Here is a 14787-nt window from a genome sequence, read left to right as displayed (position 1 = left end):
ATAAAAAGCGAATCCCGACTTGTCAATATATAAGTAAATTAGTTCTTGTGAATTGCTGAAAATTAAAATCAGCCAAACCAATCGCCCGAGAAAATGTTCAACGTTTCTACAGTGACTGGCTAGATTAATTATTACTGGTTCAAGGATATCACAAGAGAGTCTTTGAAGTCCTGAATGCATAGCAGTAGCATGATTGATGAGTCCTTGGTAACAATTAATTGTAAGTTGTGCAATATCTCGTGGTATTTAGATTTACGAGATAAATTTTCACGTCAACCCAAGAACAGACGCACGCTTGGTACCTGTCGGGTCAGGATATTGCACAACTTACAACTAATTGATACACCTTAAAATTTTAATTATTCGGTGGTTGCATCAGTTGGTGGCTTCAAACACTGGTGAATTAAGGATTTAAATAAAATTAATTTTTCATTAATTGACGATTATCTCTCCTTATTATTAATTTAATTTAACCTTCGATCTCCATCCATTCTATCTGTATGGAGAGTGCGAACCTTTGCCTAAAGTTACGTAATTGGGTTTGGAAGATGTCAACATTTAAAAATGAAATTAGTGCACATAATTATTTGGCTGTCAATTTTTAATCAACTGCCGCAATAAACACACCATTCATTGTATTGTCCAGCGTTTATCACAATAGGAGCGCACGTGGTATCTCTCCTTTAGACTCATGTGTGCCTGGTAGCTCACCAAGAATCGGCGTCGATTTATCAGCACGTGTTCACCGACCTTCGTTCTCAGCGGGCTCCGCTTTTACAACCAACCAATATATCAATATATCCATCCGCTTACTACAGTGAAACAAAAGCTGCTTGCTAGCTAGCTTTTATCAGGCGCACAGCTGGAGTTTTCAAAATGATTATACACTTGATGGTTAATTTTAATTTTTAGCTGCTTTGTTAATTATTTTTACTGCACATTAATTTTTTTCTAACTTTAAAAACAGTATTGTGAGAAAGCATATTTTTAATTTTTGCAGACGGTAAGTAATATTGCTTACGTACACGTCATTAAAAAAATAAAATTATTATGAGATGAAGCACATTGTAAAAAATGTGGAGATGACGGTAGGTATATGAAAAAGAGCTGCATGCAAGGCCAGCATCCAGGGACAATCACGGCACCTCAATGGAAATTTAACTTAAATTTGGTTGTGGTGCTCATTTTAAATTCGAAATAAAATCCATTGATATTTTATTAATTACCGTGGCCAAGTAAAAAAATAATATAAATTAAACTCACGGTACAGGTTAAAACATATTATTTATATTTTATAATTTGAGTGGAATGTAGACTGTTCAAAATGAGGAATTTTTTAAACAAATCTCATATATAAAGAGACACGACGTGGTGGGTGCTACTTTTTTAATAAATATTTTGTTTGAAAAACAAATAATTACTAAAAAAGTCAATAAGGACTTAAATTAGCACAGTGAAAGAAAACTTTTGCGTTATTTTGTAGACTGAGATGTAGTTTTTTTCCTAATGAAACAAATTAAATCTTACAGGATTTTTCTCCGTTGTTCAATTTAAAATCATATTTACAACCGTGTGTTCATAATTTGAAACTGTTATATTTGCGCCGATTAAAATTGATCTTTACAATAATGACCAAATTAAAAGCTAACAAAAACATACATATTTGTTAATTGCAGGGTTTGCCAATTTTGAAATGCGCAAAAATGCAACACTGATTTTTTTGTGCAGAAAATGCCGGAAAAACTCATGTTTTCACTGCATTTTTTTCTGAAATTAGCTCCAGAAAAGTTCATATTTGGCAAAAAGTTACGGGTCGAACAGCAAAATTGGCATGAGGTCGATCAAAATCAACGAAATTGATTAAAATCGTCATTTTTTGCATGCATATTGTATCGTATAAATTTTAAGACAAAATATTCTCGCGATGGCCCATATTGTTTTCGAGAAATGCAATTTTTCGTGTTTTGCAAACATTGCCAACTCCAAATCTAACCATCATATTTGCAAAAACTGCACACCGTTAGACTCGTCTTGACGCCCCCTGACCAGCTGACACACTTAGGGGTATTCCCCACCCCCAAATCGATATATATGAACTCCTAAAAACAAGTAAAAATCTTACAACGTCGGAATTTTTACTATTTTTTCATTTGAATATATGCTGTTCTAATTTGGAAATTAAGTATGATATGGGGGTGATGATTTAGTGTGATTTTAGGATATTTTAAAGCCCTTTGAGGAAGCATGCTCAGTAGTACATTTTGATAATATAATTATTAGAGCAGAGGGGTTTAAAGAGAAGGGAGTAAACATCCCCTAAACCCTACAGCTGGTCAGGAAAGGTTGAGATGCGTGCCTATCGATAATTTCTGTTTGCAATTCTGATATCTAAAACCCAAGATTTGAGTTAAAACAATATTTTAGAAAAATGCAAAAATTGTGTTTTTTCCGGGCTTTGAAGTGAAATAAACAGAAGTAACCTTAACCAAAGGACATCCAATTAGGTGTTAGTTCAATTGGGCTTAGTGAGAGGAAACCAAACCACATCTCATTTTTTAAATTTCACCACTGGGAAATGAGATATAGAGGTCTCAAAGCGGTAATAGAATTGACTTTTTGCTCGTCCAACAAAATATTTTTAAAATTACATTGTATTTCGGATAAATGCCCATTAATACGGGATTTTCACGATCCCTGGTCGATATGAATTAATTTGATAGTTACTTAAAATGGAAAATTTCAAAAAATGTATATCCCAGTCTCGCCACTGATGATCTGCAGTGATGCACATGCGAGCGCAGTGGTCGTTTTCCTTGACTCTAATTACCCGCTGCACGCTCGACCTCCCGTGTTTTCCCTCCGACCGATCAGAGCATGTGGCCTGCAACAAGATACAATAATAGCATCTATGCATCAATTTGTACCCTTGGTGTGGGTATAAAAGGCGGGGTGCGTCCGCGCCAGTCGTTCATTCCGCAAAAATGCGCGCCTCCTTTGTCATCTGCGCGTGCATCCTGGCCGTCGTGGCCTCCGTGGCCGCCGCGCCGCAAACCTCTGGCCGCAAGTACAATGACAAGTACGACCACATCGACGTCGATTCCATCCTGAGGAACGACCGGATCCTCTCTTCGTACATCAAGTGCATGCTGGACCAAGGACCGTGCACCGCCGAGGGCAAAAATCTCAAAGGTGAGGCGCAGTAATTGAATTATGCAATTTCAATGATTTTTTTATAACTTTATGGGTCTTAAAGTGCAAAAAACGTCACTTAAGTCGTGAAAACGTTTATACATTCTGGTTTTTGCAAGTGAACAATTGATTCTCGTAATATTTTTTTATCATAAACTTTTATAAAAGCTATCTCTTGTCGTGAAATAATAATAATGACAACGACAGAAACAACTTTCAGCCTATTAGTAACCTTTGAGTGACCCTTTGAAAACCTGATTGAACAACATCCTGTCTGCCTTCCTTGCTAGCAAGGTTACATCCCTCGATCATTTCGATGCATTTTAAATAAATAATTCTTGTATAGCTGATTTGCCCGACGCCCTGGAGACTGACTGCACCAAATGCACGGACAGCCAAGTGAACATCGTTCGAAAGGCGGCGAGGCACTTGATGGAAAATCGTCCGGCTGACTGGAAGAAACTGCAGCAAAAGTACGACCCTGATGGTGCTTTCGAGCCCCGTTTCTCGCGATTCCTCAACGCTGACAACACCAAAGCTTAATTTTATCTAGCACAGTAATTTATTAATAACTGTTTAAAATAAATTAGTTTCATCTTTGCATGTAAGTGGCCTGGAAATCAACTGAATTTCATATAATTAACCATTTTTTACTATGAAAAATGTTAGTTAGCATTTAGATTAGATTAGATTAGATTAGATGGACACGAAAAAAACTCTTGAAAAATAATTTTATTTTAAGACTGATGTGGTTGATAAAGAAGAATCAATAAAATGCAACCTTAAAATTAACAAAGTTGTTTTTGTTTTACATTAGTCTGATTTATAGGGCTGTTATTTTTAGACGCCACAATATTTGACAATTTTTAGACGGTTTTTAGTTATTTAGACTGCGGTTTCAAAACATTTTATGCTTCAGTAAAATCAAAATTTGCAAAATTTAGCATTACTACTGAAAAATCTCACATTATTGTACAAATTTCAATGAGAGATATTAATCTTTTTTAAAGAAAACTTAACTAAATAATGCCTATAATAAAATACGCAACAGACCTCAATTACGCACAGAAAAATATCGTGAAAAATAAATTGATGTCCATATTTTTCGTCTACACTTAAAAATGTTATCAACGAAATCGTAGAGTAAAATCCTTTTTATATCAGAACTATTAATTAGGCTATTTTAAACATCTTACATTTAGCCACCAAAACGAACGGGACATGAATTTTTCCACGTTGCAAAGCTGTGTGAATGATTTCAAAATATTAGGGCATACTGTTAGCTGAAAAATGGAAATGAAAACTTTCTAAAAATTTTAGAACCTAAATGAGAACAGCGTTGACTGTTTTTTAACAGGCCTAACTTACTAACGCATGTTAGAATGGGAAAAATATTGGACTAAAAAATCGAAACTATGCACGAGAAAAATTTCCGAGCGCGAAAAGGAAAAATGCTTGCATTTTCTTTGGTTTTTAGCCAATTATTAGATCGCTTTTAGACTATATCCAGACGCCTTTTAGACGCTTTTAGAAGGTTTTTAGATGGTTTTAGTATAGTTCATGGCTTGAAATCGCATGATTTGTGCTCATTCGATAGTTCGCAGCAAAACAACTCAGAATAAATATAGTCTATCCCCTTTTTAGCCTTTACATTCATAGCTTTTTTCAGGTGGGCCAACAAACTTTTGGCTTAATTGAGGTCAGTTGCCTTAGCAATAGACCAAATAAAGCAAGCTGCATATTCTATTGTTTAAACTACCTCATGCGTTGATCTTAAATTTTTTATGATACTTAATAGGCAAAATTTTTTTAAAGATACACTTCAGAGCGTGACATCTTATCATTTTCATCACGCTTTTATTTTGATACGACATGCGACGGCTGCAAAAGCATTAATTTCCTTGATTTTTAGATTTTTCCAAAAATCGTATTAATTACGCTGCCTTTTAGTTTAATGGTTAAAATTTAAATACAAAGGCTTTATAATTTAGTTCAATAATCTCTTGGAAAATTTAATAAGCTGATCAAATTTGCAACTTTTATTAAATTCAGTAAAAAATGTTCTCTTCCCAATTTCCGGAAATGCCGTTTTGAAATTGGATTCGTATTTAACAGCAAGCTATGCAAGCAAAGTATGAATGTTAAACCTCATTCGATTCGTCTTTTTGAGCAGTTTCAAAGTTAGTTGAAATTCAGAATATTATGGCAGTTTTAAAAAAAATTTATTTCTAAATAACGGAAGCGTGGATATAGCTCATCTCATTTTTTTTATTTAATCCTTTAAACACGAATTTTCTAGAACATGAAAGTGCAGCTGTGCTCCTTGCAGTCTCATGCAGCAAAATGAGACAGGCAGAACAAAAAAAAACATTGCGGATATTTACTTGCGCACATCTTTCGTGTGCTCACTTATGTTTTGCAATGAGTGACCCGACGTGAACTCCAATATAGCAATTGTCATCATTATTTGCGTATAGTCTCTGGCGAGTAGGTGTAATTTCGCATGTCCCCATTTCGAGCAAGTCGCGCTGGAGAGGAGAGCAGCCGCGCTGCAAGCAATCCTTTCAGCAGAGGTCGTTGATATTTGTCGGTCCTGCACGCAGCGCGCGCTCAAAAGTCACCTTTTCATCGATCCTATATGCGACGCGTTTATTTTATTCAAAAGAGCGTCTGTGCCAGTTTCCTCTCTGTTTGCCCTGCCATTAGGGCCGTGCTCCGAAATTTGCAGATCGCAGAGTGAAACTTGCTAGGAATCATTTTTTCCTTTTGTTTGCCGATGAAATGGAATTGATAGGAGACTCGTTCAATGGCTTCTCTATTTGGAGAAATTTCACCAGTCGGGGTCTATTATTCCGTCTACTCGCCTGTTTACCATCATGAAAATCTCAGCAAGGAGTTTCTCAGCAATGATTGTGCGAAATCTGCTGCGTAAACGTGTGCGATTCTGATGAAATGAAGTCGAAAGACAATGGGGATTTTTTATAGCCCGTTTAAAAAGAAAAATAATTAGTATAATCAGTCATAATTGTTTAGCTTTTATGATTTTGAATTAGCATTTTCTAAAAATCACTGCTGTAATCGTGTTCTTAATTTAGAACAAAGTTTCGAAACGGCGGACAACTGTCAGATAGACTTTTTTACTAACAACAACTGCTCTTTTAATCAGTTGTTAATAAAAGGAAAACGTGTAACCATTATTCCAATTTAATTTTTTGGCATGTTATTTGAAATCTTATTTTATTTCACGACAAAGAGTTTCGCTAAAAGGTTTCATACGCTGTTGGACACATATCGAAGAGAGCAAATGAAATCTGCCAAGAAAATAGAGGTTAAGAGCCGTAAATTTTGGAAAAAATTTGAATTTTTACTGTTGCAATGTTCTTTTTTGGTTATTGCAAATTATAGAACAAATTGCTTATCGATCAAATTATTTTAAATTGTCACTCTGGATCGATCCACTGTAATAATGTGGTCAAATTTTAAATATTTGTTGTAATTTTGGTAATTTTTAACGGACAGACAACTGCAAAATCCTGAATTTTTATAACTATCCCTGATTATTATCATAACTCTCCGGACAAACTTATATAACCCTTAATCGCCTAAAACAATTACGCAATTAAATAATCTGGCAAGTGCCAGTTTCAACAAGGAAAAAGAGTTGCTGCTGCGCACTACAATCTGCTCGGGATTACCTGCTTGTGAGATGACCTGAGGGCTAAAATAAAATATAAATCAACACAAAGTTAAGAGCGTGCGTCAGCCTCGCAAAAAACGATCGAAAAGAAAATCAGCTAGTCTCTAAAAGAAGAAGATGGCATGAAAGAAGAGTGATGATCATCGCAGTGTGGCGCGGTGACTCGGCACAATGCATTTGCAAGCTCGCTGCTTTTTTCATGCCTGATGCGCGCCCGGCAAAAAAGAAATCAATCAGCAAGTTCAAGGCTCGGCGCTCATTGGTCGTACCTTTGCAAATAACGCCCATTAGCTGCTTCTTAGCGAGTATAAAAGTTGCTGGCTCGCAGTTCTCAGTCACCAGTCAGTCAGCCAACCTGTCCCTGAAGATGAAGGCTCAGCTCGTCCTTTTCGCCGCCCTTGTGGCCGTCGCGTTCGCACAGACCTACACAGACAAATTCGACAACATTGACCTCGATCAAATCCTCAAGAGCGACCGCCTCATCCTCAACTACTACAAATGCCTGATGGGAACTGGCAGCTGCACTGCTGACGGAAGGGAACTCAAAAGTGAGTATGCTCGGTCTAACCAAATAATCACATTCGACCATTTCTTTTGGAAATTTAACTTTATTTTAAATTGAAATAGTCCTTTGAAATGCGAAATTATTCATTCCAAGCATCAATTTAATTAAAATTTGGAGAAGGGATGGTTTTAAATATGTTAATCGATATAAACCCTGTTTTAATTTTGCAACATGGTTTAAATTTTTAAAATTACAAAACCGAGGACAAGTAGTCTGATCATTGATTTCGCAGAAATACTTACCTTTCAGACAAATTATTTTAAATTTATTTTTAATCCATGCAATTTCAACTAAATCTAAATAAACCAATAAAAGAACAGAGATAAAAATAGGATTTTATATTTTGATTTAGCCATAGGAACGATCTTAATTTAGTAAAAAATTGTGTTGTCTATCTGGAATCAATGAAACATATATTTAATTTATTTAATAGAGAACCTTCCTGATGCCCTGGCAAACGACTGCGAAAAATGCACTGCGAAGCAGAAGTTGGGAACTGAAAAGGTGCTGGAGCACTTGATCGAAAAGAAGGCCGACCTTTTCGCTGATCTGGAGAAGAAATACGACCCCAAGGGAGATTACCGCAAGAGATACAACGCCAATAAGAAGAACTAAATCACCTGAGAACCCGATTAACGCCGATATTTAAACAATGAGGATTTTTAACGTTTCGATGTATTTTGAAAGTAAGATTTTTATAATAAAATTTTAAAATACAAAACTTCACTGTTTCCTTTCTTGATTTTTCTGTTGAAATAATCGATTTCAAATTCCACAGTGGAAATATCTGTAACTTACAAGGATTCGACGTTTTAGTTTTTGGCGATGTCATTAATTTTCAAATTGTATATAAAGATACAGTTTATGCTCAATTCAGCTGAAATTTGGTTTGTAGACAAATTGATTTTTAATGGTTACAAGCAGTACAGCAAAAAAGCATATTCTCAAATCTGCTACATTTCCTATTTTTTTACACACTGACAAAAATTATCTTGCTTCATTTTATTTCCGAAAAAAGTAAGTTCATTGAAATTTTTATACTTTTACTTAGGGGGAAAATGGAACCTCATGTCCAAGTAGTCTGTTGAGAAATCTTTTAAACATTATCTCTCGAATCATTAATTTGCTTCCAAAAGTCTAAAAAAATAAGGGCATTTCAATAAAATAAAAAAATTACCCATCGTTAAGAAATGACATTGCAATTTGGTTAAAAGCTGGCCCCACAATTCATGACACCACTGACATCGTAAGAAGACTCAAATTTCTGTCAAGCATATATGCAGAGAAATTTATAGACTGCTCTTCCAGGAGGTTTAGCTCGAAATAGGAATAAATATTTTTTTATGAAAGGGAAAGTATAGAAGAACTTTAAAATGTTCCTCGTTGCCAATAAATAAAAATTTGGCGAATTGGTTTAGGTTGAAACACACCCTATTAACTTTATAGAAAATAAAAGTGGCGTGCACAACTGCATAATTTCCCTAACTGCATGTACTTGTGTTTCCCTGATTTAAGATAATTAAAAATACCGTCGAAATGAATAGAAATAGATATAAGCCATTTTAGAAAAATTGGACAAATCCAAATGCACCATTCGTTTAACCTGATTTTGATTGAGACACTCTCATTATTTTTTCACCTCCTGCATCATTCCTCCTATGATCTTTTGAAGTATAGGCAGCCTGTGAAGCATGCAAGTGCGCCAAGTTGCATAATATGCTCGTTGCTTAAAAATGTCAATTTATATAAAATGCATATTTCATTTCTTATTTTTCCAAACCTGCCATCTTATTTTTCACATGCAGCATTATGCAGTAACAAAGCAAACATTTGGGAAAATAGCATCATTGATAATTTTTCTGAATTCAATGATTAGAAAAGCAGCAAAATTTGATACTGATCAAGCCGCAACCTATACTTAACAACAATCTGCATCATTTTGCAATTTAGTAAATTGGGAACTCGGACTCAATTCAATCGCGGACGGGAGGCAATCCCACTGTTGCGTGATTCGGAATGAAAACGAATGCAAACCGAGGTCATTGTGCGTGAGAACTGAGAACAGGAATAAGTCTCCTTTTCTCATTGTACATACGACTTCAAAACATAGTTTATAAATTTATCCTGATTTGTAACCCAGTCACCTTTTCTTCCCAGTTTCCAAATTTTTTATTGCTTAACATATAGAGCAGGTGTTTAGGACATTTAATAAGTCTATTTACCTAACCGAGGAATTTAAATTTCTAGAAATGAAATAAAATAAATATAACTTGTAAAGTTTTGTTCCCCACTGAGATTTTTGCCTATACTTTTCGGTAATTTGTCAAGGATTATTATTTTTAGAAAATAACCCCTGATGCGAATAAATTAAGGTTCACTTGCATTTAATTGCTCATTATTTCAAGTTAATTAAATTAAAAATCCCTCACAGTATGAAGGAAAAGCTATAACAAAAATTACGCAGTCATTAACGCGCGTAGCAGTAATTAAATATTCGTGCTCCGTGACGCCCTCCTTGAACTCGTATGCATTTCCTTTTGCTTTTCGAGCTTAAATACTCCGGAATCAACTGAGGAGGACATATGACTCACACGAACGAGGTTTTGGTATGTCCGCGGTTAATGTGTCAAAGACAAAGGAAACAAGACAAATTGTTTTAAATTATCAGAGCTCTTACCAATTTTGCAATGCAACAACCCTATCATTTCCTTTTTTCCGTTTTTTTTTAATCAAAATTTGTAGCCTCCAAAATAGTCTTATTTGAAAAAATTATTTTATTTAGATAGCATATTGGCACTCTTATAGATTTATGATAAATTCATGTGTTTTGGAAAAAGACCGCAAAAACAGTTCTTTGCAAATTAGGTTCCGGGAAAAATTAAAGTAGAGCTTTATAGGCCAATAGCGAGGCATGAAGTTAGTTGCTTGTGAAATTTAGCAACAGTTTTTCTCTAGAATGAATAATAATGAAATCAGGACCATTAATCAGATCTGATTTTTTTTCTAAATTTCTCGAAAAATTAAACGGTTTATCAGTGATATTTCATTTGATTTCGATTCGTCTCGTCGTGATCTATCCATTAATGTGTAATTCCCTAAATTTTGAAATAAATCGTGATTTTACAATGAGGATAAAAATCTTTTAAGCTGATTTTCTCAACAATTTGAACGGCAACCTGGAAATTTTTTTGCTTTATCCAAATTTTCAGAAAAAAGTTAAAGTTAATACGAATTTTCACAAATTTTCTGCAAATCAGGGATCTTTACTATCCTATAGCAATTAAAACATTACATATTGTGCAACATGGTTCTACGAACGACTGACAAAACAATTTCCATTGTAGGCTGATGACTAAGATTGAGACCATTGCAAAACAACGTCCTCGTACCTGATGAGCAGGAAGCTAGGATAGCAAGAAATTATCGCCTTATGGGCAAACCTTTTTGTGAGGAAATGTCTGTGTGATAAATAATCAGCCGTCGCTGGCTAATGTATATAGGAGTAAGGACAGATATAAGTTGTATGTATAAAGACTTGACAATATCGAGGAGCGAGGTGGACACACGAACGAGTGCCAATAAGCAACAACGCGCAGACATTATTTATTCCCTGGTGAGCCGAAGCGACTTCCTGATTGTTGCTCCACGAGGCTAAAAAGGGAAATAAAAGAGCTAAATCCGCGCTCTGTTTACACCGCTTTACGTGCGACAAATAACATAAAATCATTAAGTTAATAATTAGGAACCAGAGCAATCGCAAAATTTTGGTATTACTAGAAAGTTCTTTTGGAATTAAGTTTCACGCTTCACAGTGGCGACAGAGAGGTGATTTGCCAAGCATTGAGATTGTGCTGGGATAGCAGCGAAGTGTAAGCAGAAAGATTCTATCTTTCCGCAGTTTCCGTATTAACAGAGAAACGCTTTTCGCAAATTCTGGTCAAGGCAATGCATAAATTTACTTGTCGGGTCAGCCCCACATGCACTTTGTACAAATTTTACAGCATTATTTCGCCTCCCACGGTGGCGTATTGTCCTCTTAAACATTCATTTTCTTTCACAAACTTTCCGTGGGAGAAATCACATTATGCGCGCTTTCAGTGACAATTGCGACTAAATGGCTGCAAGTGAAAGATTTTAAATTCATCTCAAGTTCTTTTTAAGAGGGGCTCTTCTGAGAAACAATATTGAAGCGCCTTCTCTGGACTTGCTAATTTTCAAAGTAAAGCAATGCTTGCGTCACTTTTTTGCACCAAGTGGAATCATCGCTTTCCAGCGAAACTGACGTGAATACCCGCATGAATGAGATGTCAAGCCAACAGAAACAACTTTGTTGTGAAGTAAAATAAGATTTAAAATAAGGAGGCAGTTGAAAAGCATGCTAACTTTGCAGCCACTTATCTAAAAAATTTACACTGCTACTTAAATCAATTATGGCTTCAACTGAATCCTAAGGAATGAACTCATGCAGTGGCACCAAGGATTTTCCAGGATTTTGCAGTATCAATCTTCTTTTACTGTTGAAAGTGTCCAAACAAACAGAGGAACGTCCTGATCCTAAAATTAAATTTCAAAAATTATTTATAAAAATTAAATATGGTGACAATTTGTGTACCTATTTTCCAAAGTTTGTAGAAAATTTCCAGAGGAAGTAAAAATAATTTTAAACTAAATTTAATTAAATGTTAAGCTTGCAACAAACACCTTAATTAAATCCAAAAGTGTGTAAATTGTTCCCACAAAGAAGTGTAGAATATCGCAACAAATTCTCATGCATAAAATGCGCAAATGCCAGATACGGAACACATACATTTGACCGCAATATGAACTCGGCTGCAGAGTGCAGATGAAAAATTCATCAGCACTCGCAATTTCGCACCACCTTGGCTGCTGCTGCGTGCTGCCTGCGTGCGAGACAGTCTCGTTTTCGCCAGTGCCGCGCCCTCCCCACTCAAAGGGCGCCTATTTAAGGTGTCGCGTGGCTGTGGCAGCTATCATTCGTCTTCCAACCATGATCCGTTTCAGCCTTTTGTGTCTGGCCCTGGCCGCCTGCGTTTTGGCCGCTAGGATCCCCCGGGACGCCAAGCCGGAGCCCGAGGCGGATGCCAAGCCAGAGGCGGACGCCAAGCCCGAGGCGGACGCGGCCCCCGACCCCCAGCGCAGCGAAAAGAAACAGCAGGCCTACACCAGCAAGTTCGACAACATCGACCTGGACCAGATCCTGAAGAGTGACAGGCTGCTCAAGAACTACCACAATTGCCTGATGGACCGCGGCTCTTGCACCCCTGACGCTTCCGAGCTGAAGAGTGAGTAGCAAAAACGCGGGAAAATATGAAAATAATTTAAAATTGCTTAAATTTATTAGAATATTTGGGTCCAAAACCAAAATAATTTGGGAAATAATCAAAATAGGACCTTTAAATTAAAATCTAGCTAATTTTCTCCAAAATTTCCAGGGCTTGACCATATTTTCCAGGCAGATTTAAATTCCTCTAATCGAGATTATCCAACGTTGTCTGGGAAATTAAATAAAATTTCAAGAAGGAAGCCACTTTTCCAAATAAATTTGCTGTCAATCATGGCTTGGAAAAAAATTTCCATGATTTTTCTGTTTGAATCAGTTAAAATCTAAATTTTCATTGTTGCCAAGCTGAAAATGTGTCACAAGCCTAGCATCCTTGCCGAACTTCCTCTATATATGTCTTAATGAAAACCAGTTATCCTGCGAGCGAGTGTTGCAGTTCAAAAGTGAGAGCGTTTCTCGCCTGCTTCCTATGCAAGATGCAAGTTATTTTTAATTTGCTTTAATTGCAAACACACACACTCGAGCTGGCTGGCTGACTTGCAAGTCGGTCACAAAATAAAGTAATTACTCGCTGGCGGATAATTGCTTTGTTTTTGCCGAATACAAGGTTGGACACGCGGAAATCCCACGAATTAATGATGATCATGCATTATTCCAGGACTGCTTCCTGACGCCTTGGAATCCGAGTGCTCCAAGTGCTCCGAGAAGCAGCGCGCGGGTGCCGAAAAGGTGATCAGGCACATCATCGACAACAAGCCCGAACAGTGGAAGGAGTTGGAAGCCAAGTACGACCCCAAGGGAATCTACAAGCAGAAGTACAAGTCACTGGCCGAGGAAAAGGGCTACAAAGTCGAATAAGAAGCGAGTCGCAACCGTTTGAGCTGAAAATGCACCTTGTTTGTGATCAAAATTCCCCCTTTTTTTTAGAAATTTTCAGCTTGAATGCACCCACCTTCGAAAAAGCCGCTCTCTCTGTCAAACACGATGTTCCTAAAAACGTTTTTGATGTAGCCTGTTAGCACGACAGCAATCTCCAAATAATAAAATGTTCTAAATTCATGACGATCCATGCCTAGTCGAGTAGGTCGTTTTGTGTAAATTTCCCGATCTATTGCGATATGTGTAATTGCAAACAATAGCTCCTGATATAATAAATTAACTGCTTCGACTCACACGTGGCCACGCATATCAACTGCTCTCGCGCGAGTTATAAAATCGTCCATCGTTTCGCACTTTCTCTCGTACTATGTGATGTAACTCAAATGTAAAGTATATAAATATTGAAGGAAAAATAAAGTTAATTTGTACACACAACCTGTAACCTAATTTATTAATGTCTGCCCCTTTGTCATAAACGTTTTGGAAGAATGGGAAAATTATTTACATGTGGTTTTTGAATCGATTAAAAGAACTACAATATTAGAATTCACATCGCTTAACAAACACCAAAATTTACACTATCGAATTGATTGTTTCACTTTTTTTGTAACAAGGAAATTCGCGTTTGGTTGTTGAAAGTTGCGCAATTTGTCTGCTCCCAGATGATGAATTGAATTGTTGGCTTCAATTAGGAGTTTGAATCAGGACCAATTAACAGTTAAATTTCGCAAAAAATGAAACATTTAATCGTCGATGATTTTTCGCTTAATTTTGAGGAAAATTGATAAATAAGTCGAGATTTTGCAATTGATGCTCTCCACTTGATTAGCATGAAAATTCTGGATCCGATTTTCTCAGAAAATTAAACGCCAAGTTCTTTTCCAATATTCAGAGGACATTTACGAATTATTTTTCATAATTTTTCAACTTTTGGATGAAACCCAAGCTCTCTGGGTCACTTTTGGTCCGTTTTCCTTATTGAAGTTGTGTCTGTGGTGAAGTGACAATCTGATATTTTTCATCCATTACCTCACGTAGGCCACGAGTGACTTTTTGCGCACTAATCGACCTTGCTGCTTGCTGCAGTTGAGAACACGCGTGAGTTAGAAGCGAGAAGAATTATTATATAACACAGCAGAGATGCCGATTTTTCGA

General features: G+C 36.4%; 3 protein-coding genes and 1 long non-coding RNA gene across 4 annotated transcripts; 3 read left to right on the top strand and 1 right to left on the bottom strand.

Annotated features, from left to right (window-relative positions):
• Positions 1-2952: 2952 nt before the first annotated feature.
• LOC135947407 (ejaculatory bulb-specific protein 3-like) lies at positions 2953-3813 on the top strand. The gene is made up of 2 exons (XM_065496257.1): positions 2953-3189; positions 3536-3813. Exons 1-2 carry the CDS (start codon positions 2982-2984, stop codon positions 3730-3732), a joined length of 405 nt encoding a protein of 134 aa, XP_065352329.1. The 5' UTR covers positions 2953-2981; the 3' UTR covers positions 3733-3813.
• A 3187-nt stretch (positions 3814-7000) lies between these two features.
• LOC135947406 (ejaculatory bulb-specific protein 3-like) lies at positions 7001-8172 on the top strand. The gene is made up of 2 exons (XM_065496256.1): positions 7001-7434; positions 7885-8172. Exons 1-2 carry the CDS (start codon positions 7023-7025, stop codon positions 8064-8066), a joined length of 594 nt encoding a protein of 197 aa, XP_065352328.1. The 5' UTR covers positions 7001-7022; the 3' UTR covers positions 8067-8172.
• LOC135947408 (uncharacterized) lies at positions 7891-12363 on the bottom strand. Its single transcript, XR_010575625.1, has 2 exons — positions 12259-12363; positions 7891-12005 (listed from the first exon to the last, which is right to left on the bottom strand). It is a non-coding gene; the product is annotated as an uncharacterized LOC135947408 (long non-coding RNA).
• A 70-nt stretch (positions 12364-12433) lies between these two features.
• LOC135947405 (ejaculatory bulb-specific protein 3-like) lies at positions 12434-14067 on the top strand. Its single transcript, XM_065496255.1, has 2 exons — positions 12434-12754; positions 13412-14067. The coding sequence occupies exons 1-2, from the start codon at positions 12460-12462 to the stop codon at positions 13609-13611; spliced, it is 495 nt and encodes a 164-aa protein (XP_065352327.1). The 5' UTR covers positions 12434-12459; the 3' UTR covers positions 13612-14067.
• Positions 14068-14787: the final 720 nt, after the last annotated feature.

Source organism: Cloeon dipterum, chromosome X (assembly GCF_949628265.1).
Source record: "Cloeon dipterum chromosome X, ieCloDipt1.1, whole genome shotgun sequence".
NCBI lineage: Eukaryota > Metazoa > Arthropoda > Insecta > Ephemeroptera > Baetidae > Cloeon > Cloeon dipterum.
Note: the sequence above shows the minus strand (reverse complement) of the source record. Positions and strands in the feature narration are given on the sequence as shown.